Below are 16,245 nucleotides of genomic sequence, written 5' to 3' on the forward strand. Positions count from 1 at the left end.
TCGGGTTCATTGCCTACGTACGTGCACACTCAATCAAGTTACATATATTACAAGAGTAAGTTTTGACACACATAAATAATTCATATCTTCGAAACATAGTTACCATTCAGATTCTCATAAACTAAAGGAAACACCATCGTTCAATGTTCAAGAAACCATACAAGTTTACAAAATAATTCATTGTTTGCTCCATTACACAAAATATCCATTTGACAGAAACCCCGACTTCATGGTTTCTCGCCCGTCAGCTTCTTGGTTCTTTATCCTTATGCATACCATCCCTATAGAAGATAAGAAGGCCTCAATACATTTATAAGTTGGTAACACAATGACGTTCTAAACATTTGCATCATGAAAAAGGAAAATGCAATTCATGCTGTTATAAAACAGATAATGGCTCTTATGTTGGAGAGAAAATTTTGATGTACTTAGACACGTGAAGGCAAGGTCTCAGGTGAATCATGTACGAAAGAGAGCACACATACATAAAAAAGCTGTTATTTTACATATCTAGGTACATGACAGCAGAGAGAAACAGCACAATGAACCAAAAACTTGTTTCACATATCAGTATAGGAATTATTCTTATGTAAACAGCCTATCTAGAATTAATCTCCACATGAAGGTGAAGGGAAGTGCAGCCAGCAAATCTGTGCGCTCTGAAACTTTTTGGAGAGGAGTAGATATTGCTGTCAAATTCTTTGAGCCATTGGCTAATTTGTTGAGGCGAATGGACAGCGATGTACCAGCTATGGGGTTCATATACGGAGCCTTCTTGGATGCGAAGCAAGAGATCTCAGCCCAGTTTGAAAATTCAGAAACTTGTTTTCAGCAAGTATTGGATATTGTAGATAAAAGAAGGGACAACAAGCTAAAGATGCCACTACATAGGGCTGGATACTACTTGAACCCATACTATTATTATGCAAACAAACTGGCTATTGAGATATTATGCAAACAAACTGGCTATTGAGGTAGATGGATCATTTAAAGATGGGCTTGTAACTTGCATGGAAAAAATGGTTGGAGATAATCGCCTTCAAGATAAAATCATGGATGAGATTAATACATATACAGATGAAGAGGGCTCATTTGGAAGGGACATATGTAAACGGCAGCGGAGAAACAAAAGCTTTGATCCAGGTGAATATTTAGTTATTTACATTGTCCTCAGTTCTCAAATCAGATCTTATAGTGGTTACTTAACTCTTGTTTTTACTTCCTATTTCTAATGAAGCTAAATGGTGGTCCAACCATGGCTCAAGTGCACCAAATCTCAGGATATTGGCGATGCGAATTTTGAGTTTGACATGCAGCTCCTCTGCTTGTGAGAGGAATTGGAGTATTTTTCAGCAAGTAAGAAAGAAATACATCTAATTTTATTCGCAAAGTTGCAATCAGATATTCAGATTACTTGCAATCAGATCAATGTTGAATACTTGAATCAGATTACAGTAGCATTCAATTTTGCCACTTCACCTACAGGTGCACACAAGGAGACGCAATAGGCTACTTCATAACAAAATGAGGGACCTGGTGTTTATCAAGTTCAACTCCAAGCTAGAACAAAAGAGGGGGATGAAATACAGGGACCCGATTGAAGACACCACATTTGCAACTGTTGTAGAAGATGAATATAATGAGTGGATCACGGGTGTTGTGCTAGATGGAGGTGAGCAGCAGTTGTGGAAGATGAATATAAAAGGCACTGTATTTCCAGATGTATTGATACTTAAAGCACAATTGCTAGAACAACGGATGCTATTACTGTCATAACACTATATTGTTCATCAAGATTCAGATTTGGATAAGAAATTACTCAAAGTGATGATTCTTTTATAGAGCTTGAAGGTACAACTGTCTCAACATTTATCCCAAGTTTATAGAAAAGAATACCTTAGCGACATGTGGAGGATAATGCCGCAGCAGTCTTGTAGGGCTTCATCTAGAAAAATCATCAGCAGTCAACAGCTTACATCCAACAATACAAGGAAAACTCAAAAAATTAACAGGGTAGGTGATTACCTTGCTTGATGGCCATGCAATGGACATCTTGACAGCATCGCTGATGTATCGTAAACCATCATACTGAAAAGGTAGCGTAGATTCCCTTCTAATCGCAACACTGATGATCACCTCATAATTCTCAGGCCCAAGGGGCTCCCCGCCAACAATAGTGTCTTCAGCGATTGAGATAATCGTCGCCTTAGCAACAGGAGTTTCAGGACCATTCCAAGCAAGCAGAAGCACATCCATACCAATCCGAGAGATATTTATTTTAGGAACATGCAAACAAAAATGTTTAAATATGTAGGTAAGGATTTGAAGATAGATTACCAGGCTTTCATCTTGATGATTTGGGAAACTACTTTGGGGGACCCTTATAACTCTTCTATGCATATAGGTGTCTTCATCATCGTCTTCTTCATCGTCATTACGTTCCTCAGGTTCTCTTGAGTTCTATGTCAAACCACAACATATATGTAAATAGAGTTATTACAAGCATGCTCAATAATGAATGCAATGACTAGATCTGCACATAGTTAATTACCAGTCGAGAATTAGTACCATGCTGAGAGCTAGGAGTCCCCACAATATGACCTCCTTGTGAAATCAATTGGTTCAGTTGTTGCTGCATTCGTTGCATCTGCTCCTGCATTGAGTCCAGGCGTTGTTCAGCTTGTCGACGTGCTTCAATTTCCACAAGAACCCTTGTGGTCATTCGGACCTGTGTACTCTGTGCCCAGATCTGTTGGTGTTGGCCCCATACCTAATACACGGACACGACCCCTTGGTTCCTTCATTCCACAAACACGTGCATATAGGTCACCTTCCTGAATACTTTTTTCCTTCCACTCAGGGTGGTTTTCGGCTGCTTCAACGAGTTGTTTCTGCAAAATGTATTGCATTTACTTGATACATTTACTTGTAGAATTTTTGAGTAATACTAAATGAATGGGCAAATACTTACAATTATTGGCGCTGCCTGTGATAAATGGTCCCCCTTCTTGCGTGTACGTGTTTTGATGAAAACTTCATCTCTCCGAGGGGCATACCCAAGTTCATCAGCCTACAACCAGTCCAAGTTTAGTACAATGTATTAGGCTTTGAAATACAACATCATATCATTCGTAAGTGAGATAATTGGTTTACCATTTCATGGGTAACACGGGCATGACTCTTGCTACCAGTTGTATACGACACCGTCGACTTGGCATGATTCTCTTTCGCTCTTGCACTGCGAGCGTACAAGAATAAAAATTTGATCACCAAACTTCAGGTTAATGATTGTTAGGACACCTGAGCAAGGGGAGGACCATCAACATAAAAAATAGTTCTTGAGGGTACTGTTTGCGTATGCAAAGTTTTATCAGCATAATATAAACTCTTCCAAGCAAGGCTGCTGCCATTCAGTTTAGTTTCTGTACATAAAGCTAAAATATCCAGTTCATATCAAAAGTTTAAAAAGATCAGTTCAGTATATCTATATATATGTAGGCAGGATGGCTTACTTCCAATTCTGGAGATCTCCAATATTCAATAAGGGTAGCCCAATCACGTTTACTAATTCTCTCATCACATCTTCTCATAAGTTGTTCATCAGTCAATTCAGGACCAAACTTTGTCTTCTTTAAATCAGCCTTCCATTCCTTCCATTTAGTGTGTGAAGTGTTATAAACATAGCTTAGAGCAGTGGAGTCCAGCTCATAGAAAGCCTAATAATTGAAATCAGAAAAGGATAATCATCAGCTAGATAGCAACAGCCATGAGAACATAAATTGTAAGTAATAAGCCATGTCTGCAACACATACCTGTAAGTGATCCCACACCAATGACTTCTGTGCTTCCAGCTCAACATCTCTCCAATCTAACTTCGCAGGTGATATATGCTTCCTCACCAAAGTACCAATGAAATTTGCAAATTCAGTTGCATCTGCCCCATAAGGCTGGCCAAGCTCATTAAATGGAATTTTGATTTTAGGTTTAGTATGCCTCGAATAAATGTTTAACTTCTGAATAATTTTTCTTCCACCTTTCTTTTCACCGTTACCATTACCATCAAGCTCATGAATAACCTCTACATGACAATGGTCATAGTTACTATATAGTGCCATGAGATCACTATAATAAGGAGAAGTATAATTAACTATATGTACCTTTCGAAGGTTGTTGTCCAGAATCTACAAGATCATCTTTTCTTGCACTCGACCTTAAAACACGCTGTTCATTTCTACTGTCAGGTATTCTGGAGGATGCCTGCATAGACGACGTAGGTATCAACATAGAAAAGTCATAGTTCAAACTACATTTTCTACACTTCAGGAATAGCAAGTGTTGGAAGCTCCACATGCACATGTAAAACATGTAAACATACCTTTCTTTTCTTGTTAGGAGGTTGGGTTGCTTCCATATGACCTCTAAGTGCATCTCGTCTTTCACGAACAATTGCCAGCTTCTTGCTATTTTCTTCTATTTGCCTAGTTCTTTGTAATTGATATTCAACTGCCTTTAGTTCGTCCGACATGACCCCACCATCTTTATCCTTTCCTCTTGCACTTGCCATTCTTCTTTGTGAAAAAAAGACATAATGTAAGAAAGTATGTGGCTGAGTTTACAAACAAACATAAAAGCAAAATTGTACATCACACTTACTTTTTTCCAATATCACTTGCCTTAAAACCTAATCCATCTACATCTGCCCTAGCAGAACCAACTTTTTGTTTCATTCGGATAAATTTGATGGAATAGAGAATCTCTAACAATGGCAGAGGACAGACTAAATTTTTGGTATGGCAAAAATCAATCGGATGAACCAAATCACCTAAATATAAAATCAGCAAAAGAGTTCTTCACAAGTACATTAAAATTCACATCAAGTCTTGGTGCAAGACTGCTACTGTTGCGGTCTAATACACTAAATGCTTCGGTTTTATTCTTCAAAAGACAAACTAACAGAAAAATCCCAGTACAGAACTCCCAGCTTGCAGGCACATGGAGAGAGAGAGAGAGCAACTCACCAGACTGAAGTCGCCGGCAGCTTGGGGGTGTGAGCGCGTACAGGACCACCTCTGCGAGGAGAAACGGCGGGGCTGCAGGAAGTCCAGCTCCTGTGGCGACGGGGTGGCGGTACAGATCCCGCGGTGACGGTCCAGAGAATAGCGGAGAGGCGGGATGGGGGCGGCGCTCTAGCGGCTAGGGTGGATTGGTGGCTGTCGAGCGCAACGGCAGCAGTTCTTGGCGGGGGTGACAGGCGGCGGATGGGATAAGCCGGCGAGGAGGCGGGGCGAGGCGCGCGGCCGGTGGTGTGGGACGGGGTGGAGGCGAAGGGGCCGCACCGGCCGGATCAGAATCGAGACCAGCGGCCGCGACGTGCTCTTGTGGACTGCTGTCTCGTGGACTGAGAAAGGGAATGGGAAGAGAGAAGGCTTGGCTAGGGATTTGGAATTAGAGAGCGGAAATGTTCGCGGGCTGGGCCAAAATATGGCGCCCAAAATTTCATTTTCGGGTGGGTAAGGCCCGACCAACAGTTGGTCGGCGTTTTTTGCCGACCGATCGTTTGACACAAACATCGGAATTGCCGACCGATTGTTCGACTCCTTTGTATTTTTCATTTCCGACCAACGGTCCGTCGCCCTACATACAAATTCCCGACCAACCGTCCGACATCAACTTCTCCGACCAACCGTCCGACACCATATGTAAACTTTTCCAGACCAACAACAATCGGCAATTCTATGCAGTGGTGTAGTATTTTACATTAACCCGTTACCTTTTTTTTACAAACCGTGCAGTTTTAAGAGGCCTGTTTGGAGCATTTTTTCTGTGCAAACCCAGAATATTTACAGGTCAAAACTATAAAAAGGATCTGCTAGAGATGCACTAACTAGCGGTGGTGATAACCCTACTACGGGCTGCTAAGGTGGTTGTATATGTGTGTTTGGATTGACCAGAAGTGTTTGTTTATTTTATTTTTTTGCGGGTAAGATTGAGCCCAAGTTTGACTTAACAAAATTTTGCTAGCCAAATAATTGGCCATGATTTTACTTGTCCATGATCAAGTCGGCTAACTTTAGTTAAAAAAAAATTAAGTAGAGTTGGCTAAAAGAAATTGACATTCCAAATAATTGGTACCTATCCAAATAAGACCAACCTCTTGGTCATGACCAAAAAATTGGTATGCTTTGGTAATGATCCAAACATACTGTATGAGCCGATGTGGGGAGATCCGTGCGCCTAGCTCCTTCTGACAGCATGAAGGCTTGGGCCCTCTCGGCTCGTGGCCACGACAAGGGCGACATGCGGGACGGCGTAGATAGAGCGTTGTTATGACGGATGTTACAACGAGCAGTGCGATGTGCTCGTCAGGAACAGGAAACAAGAGAGAGGGGCATGCGAACAAGAATAAGAGTATGTTTGAATGTTGACTAAACTATACCCTACCAAAATATTCGTCTCTGACCAAGATTTGTTCCTTGTTTGGATTTTTTTTTCTAGACTAGAATACACTTAGATAGGTGTATCATAGTTCCTTGTTTGGATAAAGTCAATTTTTGACAAGCCACTGCCTCACTATGGATTGAGTTTATTTTTATTTCAATTAGTCAACTTATGGACTATTAAAACCATCGTAAAAAAATTGGCTAATCCATTTGACGTTTGAAATGGCAAATGGACGCAAAGGCTTAGTTTGGCATTTGCTGAACTGTGTTGCGTTAAGGTTATTTTATACTTCCTTCGTTACATAATTCTTGTCTCAAATTTGTTCAAAAATGGCTGTATCTATTCCTAAAAATGTCTAGATACATGTAATATTTCGACAAGAATTATGAAACGGAGGAAGTACTAATTTGCTCTTAAAAATTACACACGAAAATAGAAAAAAATTGATTAACCAAACACGCAAATAACCAAAAACTGGTTGAAAAAACTGAATTATCGAAATCCACGTGAACGCCAAACATAGCTAAACCAAACATATCCTAAGATCACCCGACGCCCGCAGATGAACTAGCAAACCTCAAACCGAGAGAAACAGGCGGCGGCGGTTACCGGCGATGGCGGCGACCGGCGACCGGGCATCGCAGCCTCCCTCTTTCTTCCTCCTTCTGACCGGCCATGCGGGTGACCGGCGGTCTATTCTGCTCCCTCCCTCTTCTGTGAACTCCCGGCCACTGCTCCATCCCTCTTCTTCCCTATCTTCTTCTTTTTTTCCCCACCTGCTCTCTACCGGCGGGACTGCTCTCACCCGGCCACTGCTATCTCCCTTTTTTTTCGCCATCTGCTCTCACCCGGCCACTGCTTCCTCTTCTTTCTTTTTGTTTCTGTTCTTTCCTATCTGAGAACCACTGATTTGAGCAATATGTGCAATTGATCTACTTTTGTACTCCTTCGGATCCTAAATTGTTGTCGAAATACTGCATTAGACGCTTTTTAAGAATAGATACATTTATATTTGGACAAATTTGACTCAAGAATTTAGGATAGAGGAAATATATGGAAAATCGAAAACCATCTGGATGTACATGGTTGTGGTTGCTGTTGACTGTTGAGTCTAGAACAACGGAAGAAGAAATTTCTGAAAATTAAAGATCAAGGATGGCCGTATGTTCTATGTGTTGAGTCTACAACCAAACACGAAATTGAACCAACCCACTCACTCTGACTCAGCCAACCAAACGTGAAATTTGGTTCGTCCCACTCAATCAACCAAACGCTCATGTGGTTCGACTGGCCCAGAAATTCTGGTTGGGCCCAACCCACCCACGGTGGCCGCCCAACCAAACACATACGCGAGCAGATGAACTAGCAACACCCAGTCAGGCCAGGTGGGCTTTGAATAAGGCCATACAGTAGTAGTATCGGGCCCAGAAACAATCAATTTCGAAAGCAATCCAAGCCGCAGGAGCAGGATACAACTACAAGGAGAAGCGAGCCCAACCATTTTCACCCACCGCTCCCTCCTCCTCCTCTCCCCACTCCAAAAACCCCAGCTCGAGCGCCGCGTCGGAGCGCCCTACGAAAACCTCCATCTCCGGCGGCGATGGCCGGCGTCGGCACCAGCGGGAGCGGCGGTGGCGGCGACACGGAGATGGGCGGATGGTCGGAGCTCCTCAACACCTCCACCAAGCTCCTCGAGCAGGCCGCCCCCACCCCGCACTTCCCTACCCTCCAGGTGCCGCATCGCGCTGTTCCGCACCCTCCTCGCCAGCATCTCTCTCCCGCCGTTCCCGAATCAACCCCCCGTTTACTTCCGTGTTGACGGGTTCCTTGTTTGTTGTCCCGCGCAGAGGAACCTGGACCAGCTCGAGGCGCTCTCCACAAAGCTCAAGGCCAAGACGATCCGCGCCGAGGCGCCGTCGCAGTCTCTCTCCGCCACAAGGTCAGTTTCCCAGGGCCCCTTGGTTAACATCGAGACCCTCTCTGCCCATCTCCGCGTGGCATGTCATGCGAATTGGGATGGCCGCTTCTGGGGTTTTGGAGGGACTTAGGGTTTCGGCTGTGCATTTGCAGGTTGCTGGCGCGCGAGGGAATCAATGCGGAACAGCTCACTAGGGACCTCAAATCGTTTGAACTCAAGGTGATTAGCTTGTCCATGTCAGAGAATGCTATGGATAATCTCATGTGTTGGTCGTTAGATCAACCAGTTGATTTTGCTGAAGCCATAACATTTGCGTTGTGCACTCTTTTCTTCAATGTATAACCGTTTATTGAGGCTTTTCACTTTTGATTGTCAGTATTAATAATTTCACTTTCTCGGTTTTCTACGTCAATGGAAGGTCTCAATTTTACTTTTGGACATAAGCTCAATTTTTTTATTTACTTTTGGACATATTCCTAGTGTGGATGGTACAAATCACATTTTTTCCTGGAACCATTATTTTTGTAGTCTCAGTTGAGAAGCTGCCTACTCATATGCAGAAAATAGTGTTGAGTGGTCTGGTATTTTATTATAGTGTAGCAATCTTTCCTACCAATTATGCAAGCACATAATACTGTAATATTGTTTTATGCCGTTTTGGCTCTATATGTATCTGCGTTTGCTTGTTACTGTCAATTTACAACTCTTGAATATCACTCACTGGACTGGTTATGAGTCTACATTATGGTGGACTTATTTGTTTTATTTTTGCAGACCACCTTTGAGGATGTTTTCCCGTCAGAAGCTACTTCTGTTGAGGAATACCTGCAGCAGGTGAACACTTTGTCTCTCTTATCGCATTTTCTACTGAACTTCATGGAATGCATAAATGCATAATGAAGTTTGTGTTTTTTCAGCTTCATGAAATGGCAATCGTCTCATCCATCCAAGGAGCACAAAAGGACAACTTAAAGAGTTTTAACAATTATATGATGCAAGTTCTTGAGGTTGGTTGCCTTTTGCTTTTATTTATTTTTCTCGAACACGCTGAGCGGCGTGTCTTTTCCATTAGGAAGAAAGCGCAAGAAGCGCAAGTACAAGAAGGCAACAAAGGAGTCCCAACGGGGCTCAAAGAAAAAAGAAAAAGGAAAAGAACAAAAGAAAGAAAAGGAAAGGCTATACAGGGAGGGCGTTAGGAAAAATGTCTGGGGGACGCGCATCCTTTTGCTTTTATTCATTTCAGTTTTATGTTTGAGCAGGGCTAGTAGCCATTATAAGGCCTTTTAGGTTGCAATTTCTTGGGCCAGTTTGGTAGTGTTAGAGTAGTTGTTGAATTCCTTACATCCAAGCTTTATTTGTGTTATTTGACTTAATATGCTGCACCTCTCAGAAAGTAAAAAGTATATGTAATAGTGTTGTAATCTGAGTTGATGCAACTTTCAGTCCTGAGCCCAGTTGTAACATGTCTTCATTTTTCGATTGCTACATTGGCAACTTGATGTTATGGTCTGCTTGGATGCTCTGAGTGGTTATGCTGTTCAGTTCTGAATTTTATAGCATCTTTGTTGTAGGATGACTGGCAGAAGGAGAAGAGGGACTTCTTGCAGAGTCTAAGCCGACTTTCTACATTACCAAAGCGAAACACTAATCTAGCCAGTGGTTTGTCTCGTCCTGCTCTGATGTCGGCTTCCAGTCCTCAAGCTGCATCCGGCCTGCCTGCTATGGAAGTCATGCCCATACCAAACAAGACCATAATTGAAAACAAATCTTCAGTTTATGCTGGGGTTGTGAGAGATCTCAATGATGCCAGAGGACGCAGCCTGCCTTTTAGTGTAAGCTTTGAATTTCTGTGTCAAGATTTGACATGTCAGCATCTTAGTGTGCATAAGTAGATTAGATACTTAAGCCATCTAAAGTCCTATTCTCCAAATAATTTGGGTTTACAAAATAGCTGAAGTGTCTATTTTTGTATGCCTTTGTATGTTATCATGAGCACAAAGTCTCTTGATGTACTCCCTCCGTCCCAAAATAAGTGACGTGGATTTGTATAAGAATCTATACAATTCCACATCACTTGTTTTGGGACGGAGGGAGTACCAAATTTCACTAGTACTTACTGAAATAATTCTTTTGTTAGCCTGCCACAGCTTTCAGGGCTGCTTATGAGTCCTTGTCTGTTGATGTTATTGGCGCAAAATCGGTGACCATGCAGAAAGTCTGGCATTTAATTCAGGTAATAACACTGTTTTGAGTGTAGTTAATTCATACCGTGTTCTGTTCACGTGCAGTTATATAGGACTGTATTACAAGTTAAGAACACGCAATATCTACTACTCCCTCCGATCCAAAATAAGTGTCTCAGTTTTGAACTAACCCTAGTTCAAGCCTACTTCAAAACTGCGACACTTATTTTGGATCGGAGATAGTATATGATATTGATGTGTTATTTTTGTAGTTTCTTACCGTTTTCTTTGTTTGTCCAATTCAGGCATTAGTAGGTGAAGGGTCGACTCATCGAAGCAATTCAAGAAAAATGTCACTAGTTATTGGAGCTAGGCAGCACCTTGAGTGGGGTCATGAGAAATATATAATTGAGACCATCAACAGCCATCCAGCATTAGTGAGTACTTTTCTGGTCTTTAAGCACTGGCGCTGTCCCTCAAAATTCACTTCAGAAAATCAAACATTCATGTCACGAGTGCAACTATTTAGGATTTCCAAAATTTTTTTTTGTGATTACCTGTTTTTTTTTCCTTTTTCCATCTAAGCAGGTGTAACTATGATTACTTCGTTTTTTCTTGGCTCTTATGTTATGGCCTATTGGTATTCCCACTCTGCAGTCTATACATGTGACCTTGTGTAGTGTAGTTTCTTAGCTAGGTCAGTGATGATTTTTATGACTAGTTCTTCACTATCCTAGTACTAGTTTTTTTGTAGAATAATGTTTCCCTTATTGCTTTGCTTATATTTTGTGAAACCTATTCATCCAAAAGCTTCACCCTGTGCATTATTAAATCAGCAGTTATAATTAATCTGTCCATTTCACTTTGTGGTTCTAGGCTGCCCTTGGTGGATCTGTCGGCAATCTTCAAAAGATTCGTGCATTTCTTCGGGTCTGTTTTGAATTTTATGCTACATCTTTCTACTATCTACTTTTGCAATTGTGGATTAAATTTGGAATTCAATGCAACCTCTTGTCTGTATGAATGCACAGGTCCGGTTGCGGGATCATGGTGTATTAGACTTTGATGCAATCGATCTGCGCAGACAACCACCAGTGGACACAACTTGGCAGCAGGTTTATTTTTCTGTTGGATTGTTTCTTTAGCATGAATTAGGACTTGTACCCAAGCACCCTATTAGTTGGATAGATTAATTGACAACTTTGACACTGAAGTAAGATACCATCAGTAATCAAGCAATTGATGCCTGGAGCTTGTAATTTTATGGGAGCATTGAGATGAAGTATGGTGCAACTATGGGTGTTTTATATGGAGCTGGTTTTCTCAACTTAAACTTGGGTTTATCATGAAACCGTGCCTATGGTATTTCCACCGACTGGTTCATTTTTAGACATATTAAAATTAAATCCTAAGATTTACTTCGAAATGAAATCTATTGATACTACAAAGGGATTCTTCTTGGTGAATGAGATTTATTCTGAATAAGTTCTTTCTTGATGGCACATCGATGGATCTTATTGTATGGATATTCGGTAGAAGTAGCTGGTTCCTAGGCTTATTTTTAGTTCTGACCTATCTCAAGTCATGTACGTATTATTATTATTTTGATGAGAAAAATATTTACGTATTATTGTTCTTCCTTTGGCAGATTTATTTCTGCTTAAGAACCGGGTATTACGATGAAGCAAGACAAGTTGCTCAATCATCTCGTGTTGCTTACAACTTCGCCCCTCTGGTAAAGTATCCTTGAATAATACTGTAATGCATCATTGTCCTTAATAGGACCCACTACTGATGCTATGTTCTTTGGCAGCTTGCAGAATGGATTACCACTAATGGTGCTGTATCATCAGAGACTGCTCTGACGGCTTCTGAGGAATGTGAAAAAATGCTCAGAATGGGTGATCGACCAGGGCGTCCGGGTTATGATAGGAAGAAATTGCTCCTTTATGCCATAATTTGTGGTTGTCGACGCCAAATTGATAGATTACTTAAAGACCTGCCAACACTTTTTAATACTATAGAGGATTTCTTGTGGTTCAAATTGTCAGCTCTGCGGGAATCCACCAGTGCATCTTCTTCCAATGTATTGAATGAAAGCTTGGTTCCTTATACACTGGAGGATTTGCAAAATTACTTGAACAAATTTGAGCCATCATATTATACAAAGAGTGGAAAAGACCCACTGGTCTATCCCTATGTCCTTCTCTTAAGTATCCAATTACTTCCAGCAATTCTTTATTTGTCCAAAGAAGTTGGAGAAGAAGGGTTCCATGTTGATGCTGTGCATATTTCAATTACTTTAGCTGATCATGGTATTCTCCCTGAGGGTGTTGGATCAGGCCAGAAGATGGGTGTGATGGATGCTTGCGCAGAAGCTGCCAGTATAGTGAGGCAATATGGTTCTATTTGCTTGCGCAATGGCAACCTTGATTTAGCCCTGGAGTATTATGCACAGGCTGCTGCTGCAATGGGTGGAGGACAGGTATCATGGATTGGTCATGGTAATGCTGATCAACAGCGCCAACGAAGTTCAATGTTGAAGCAGCTGCTCACAGAGATATTACTAAGGGATGGTGGTATTCAACTTTTGCTTGGTCCAAGTGGAATGGGAGAAGAAGGAGAACTAAAGAAGTACATGATGGATTGGAGAAGTAGGCAGCAATTCTTGCTTGAAGCTGCCCATCGGTGTCAAGAGGCAGGGCTCTATGACAAAGTAAGTTCTAATTTTTGAACACATGTATATGGAAACCTTTGTTCTTGTACTTCAGGTAACATTTTATTATATATTTTCCTAGGTTGAGGCTAGCAAAAGGATCGGTAGGAACATCAGTTCCTTATAACTGTAGGATAGTGGCATGGATTACATTTCTCTTGAATTAGTTAATTTCATCATGTTCGTAGCTGACTTGAAAGAGTCCAACTTCTCTGATAACAAAGCAATATGATTCATTCTAGCACTGATTATAAGCCGATTGAACATTAGTTATAAAATCATACCCCTGTGGTAGGAATTGTTGTGATAACAAAAACCATTAATTTGTCTTAACTGCCACATGTAACATGCATGATTTCAACATCGATATATGTGCATGTATTTGAAACCATTTATTTCATGTCTACATCAGCTGCACTTCAATCTTTTTGAGCTGTTATGTATCCACCTGATGTTAGTTTACTCTTTACATGAAATTCAGTCTGTGGAGATTCACAAAAGAGTCGGAGCCTTTGCCATGGCACTTCAGACAATAAACAAGTGTCTGTCAGATGCAATATGTGGCATGGCACACAATATGTTAGATGGTGAAAGTCGTGCTATTGCTCTAATTCAATCTGGCAATGAAATTTTGGAAACATCCAGATATTCTTCTGAAGCCAGGTTAATTACCTCTTATCTTCTGCTTTTACATCATTTGACTGTTGGTTCTTCATGTTTTTGAAAACAGCATGCTAATTAATCTTGTGGAACTCACTTGCAGTGTTCAAGATAAGGATCTAATTTCTGAACAGCAAATTGTACTGAGACAACTTGAAGCTATTCTTCACATTTATAAGCTAGCTCGTGCTGGACAAACTGTTGATGCTTTGAGGGAAACCATCAAACTTCCGTTTCTTCATTTGGATCCTCAGTCTCCAAATGTAGCAATCGATGTATTCAGGGATTTATCACCCCATGTTCAAGCTTGCGTGCCAGACCTCCTGAAGGTTGCTCTAAACTGTATGGACAATGTTAGAGATACTGATGGGACCCTGCGTGCTGTCAAATCAAAGGTATTTTCTCTTTTTATTGCATTTATCAGCAGATATACCATAAAATTATGGATAGGATAGATAAATATTGATTGGATACCTACCTTACCTATGTTTAGTTTTGACTTAAATCCTACAACCTCGCTTTCTATCATTCTATGAAAAAATGAAGAGACTTTATCCACAACTCCTAAATTTATTTAGGATCGGCCTATTTAATCTGATTTTCGCTAGAATAAGTAGCCCTTACTTTAGTGTATGTAGGTAACATAAGATGTACGATAAAAAAATGTATGATAATTAGGAAGTCTTGATATTCACGTTGTTGAATGCATGATGTAGGTTAAATGCCAACCATTTTTACGGCCTATTTAGCACATAGCTAGGGGCTGCTTGGTTTGTAGCCAAGTTTTGCCTTGTCAATGACAAATAGGCAACACCAGAGCATGCCAACATTTGGCAAGTTTTGGAAAAACAAAATGGTACATGTAGGCAATATGTGGCAGGCTAGCATTGCCACCTTTTGGAATCAAACCAAAGTAGGGCGAAGTATTGTAGGCCTGCAACAAATTGGCAAGGGAACAGTTGGTTGATCAACCATGCAGCCTCCCAGGTACCATAATTACAAAGTTACATGCCTGATGATTGATTGCACTTGAGCAGCCTTATACTGATGCACAGCCACATGATAATTTGTCAGTGGTGATGGCGCACTCTTGCCTCAAGACTGCCTCTGGCAAAATTACACCAGCCGAGAACGGGAGTGGAAAATATATAACGATACTATACTCGTATCATTCTGTAACAGAGTTTTTGTTAACTGTTCAGACCAGAACTTATTTTCTTCAGTCTTTTTTTCGAACCTTTTCTGTCAGTCTCACGAGCGAAGAAATAATCACTGAATTACTTTCTTGGTAAAACATAAGAGCAATCCTCCTGCATTTTAATGCAATATTTTTGTGATGTGCAGATTGCGAACCTTGTGGCAAGTAACATGAGCAGGAACTGGCCACAAGATTTGTATCAGAAGGTGGCGCAGTGCATATGAGTCGTGTTATGTATTGGAGCTGCGTGCTAGTGATCTGGATTATCTTTATTAGCTGCGCCGCAAACCATCTGGAACAGGTTGTTGTTTGTACTGCTGTTATCCGCTAGGATCATGTTGGCCGCATGTGCGCATGATCTGAAGAGAGGAAAGGTTTCAAGCTCCGGTGGATGGATGCGAATGGTTTTTGCTCGTGGAACCTTATTGATATCGTCTGTTTTGTTTGTAGGCCCTTGTGGCGTGTAATGAGCGTCAAACACTGAGACTGAAGGAAAAAGAAACTATACTTTCGTAATTTATTAATCCATGATTGGTGGAGCGGCCTCTTGAATCTCCAAAGACTAGTCGCTTATTTTCAAGAATTCTTCTACATTTTTCGTGCGTGTTCAATCCGAATTATTTGATCTGCAACAACCTCCTGTGCCTCGAAACTGGGGATGTTTCGTCTTCTCGTCAGATTATTTTCCGCGACAAGCCATACAGGTTCCTCAGTATTGCCGCAACTTGCACGCTTGCTCAGGTTTCCATAAATAGCCTTCTCAGTAAGTCAGGTTGTGCCGGTGGACGGCGGTGGGCATCTTGCAAGTTGCGCGAGGGAGAGGCCATGCCATACCATGCTGTCGGCTGATCGTTTTGGTAGCTTTGTTATCTTCAATATGTTCGCAACTTGCACGGGAGTGCAATGGCCGTCTCTGAACGCGTGCGTCAGCCTTTCGGTGGATCTCCGAGCTCCTTGACGCAATGTCTGTCACGAGATCCCCGGACTCGTGCACAACAGGCCGGAGAAGCGTCATCGATGCAGATGCAAGTACTAGGCAATACGGCGATCGATGAAGTATCGAAATGAATGCCATCACATGATACCAAACCCCCACATTTTATTTTGACGTCTGATCCACATGAATACT

General features: G+C 41.5%; 2 protein-coding genes and 1 long non-coding RNA gene across 3 annotated transcripts; 1 reads left to right on the forward strand and 2 right to left on the reverse strand.

The window, feature by feature from the left end:
* Positions 1-22: 22 nt before the first annotated feature.
* On the reverse strand, positions 23-2,262 carry LOC112272371. The gene is made up of 3 exons (XR_002966079.1): positions 2,026-2,262; positions 1,897-1,945; positions 23-281 (listed from the first exon to the last, which is right to left on the reverse strand). It is a non-coding gene; the product is annotated as an uncharacterized LOC112272371 (long non-coding RNA).
* Positions 2,263-3,470: 1,208 nt separating this feature from the next.
* On the reverse strand, positions 3,471-5,389 carry LOC100828762. The gene is made up of 5 exons (XM_024458891.1): positions 5,019-5,389; positions 4,376-4,565; positions 4,158-4,257; positions 3,813-4,078; positions 3,471-3,716 (listed from the first exon to the last, which is right to left on the reverse strand). Exons 2-5 carry the CDS (start codon positions 4,562-4,564, stop codon positions 3,471-3,473), a joined length of 801 nt encoding a protein of 266 aa, XP_024314659.1. The 5' UTR covers position 4,565; positions 5,019-5,389.
* A 2,550-nt stretch (positions 5,390-7,939) lies between these two features.
* On the forward strand, positions 7,940-15,689 carry LOC100836281 (nuclear pore complex protein NUP93A). Its single transcript, XM_003557868.4, has 15 exons — positions 7,940-8,173; positions 8,289-8,380; positions 8,512-8,578; positions 9,134-9,193; positions 9,277-9,366; positions 9,931-10,191; positions 10,497-10,592; positions 10,848-10,979; positions 11,419-11,472; positions 11,574-11,657; positions 12,191-12,277; positions 12,356-13,258; positions 13,740-13,921; positions 14,022-14,313; positions 15,263-15,689. Exons 1-15 carry the CDS (start codon positions 8,042-8,044, stop codon positions 15,338-15,340), a joined length of 2,610 nt encoding a protein of 869 aa, XP_003557916.1. The 5' UTR covers positions 7,940-8,041; the 3' UTR covers positions 15,341-15,689.
* Positions 15,690-16,245: the final 556 nt, after the last annotated feature.

This window comes from Brachypodium distachyon, chromosome 1 (assembly GCF_000005505.3).
Source record: "Brachypodium distachyon strain Bd21 chromosome 1, Brachypodium_distachyon_v3.0, whole genome shotgun sequence".
NCBI lineage: Eukaryota > Viridiplantae > Streptophyta > Magnoliopsida > Poales > Poaceae > Brachypodium > Brachypodium distachyon.

Bases quoted from the DNA above. Each gene is read 5' to 3' on its own strand.
- LOC100828762 (XM_024458891.1), bottom strand. From the start codon at position 4,564: ATGGCAAGTGCAAGAGGAAAGGATAAAGATGGTGGGGTCATGTCGGAC. The intron at 4,079-4,157 runs GTACATATAGTT...ATTGTCATGTAG, and splicing joins TGGACAACAACCTTCGAAAG to AGGTTATTCATGAGCTTGAT. The intron at 3,717-3,812 runs GTATGTGTTGCA...TTCAATTATTAG, and splicing joins TGGTGTGGGATCACTTACAG to GCTTTCTATGAGCTGGACTC.
- LOC100836281 (XM_003557868.4), top strand. From the start codon at position 8,042: ATGGCCGGCGTCGGCACCAGCGGGAGCGGCGGTGGCGGCGACACGGAG. The intron at 9,194-9,276 runs GTGAACACTTTG...GTGTTTTTTCAG, and splicing joins TTGAGGAATACCTGCAGCAG to CTTCATGAAATGGCAATCGT. The intron at 14,314-15,262 runs GTATTTTCTCTT...TGTGATGTGCAG, and splicing joins TGCGTGCTGTCAAATCAAAG to ATTGCGAACCTTGTGGCAAG.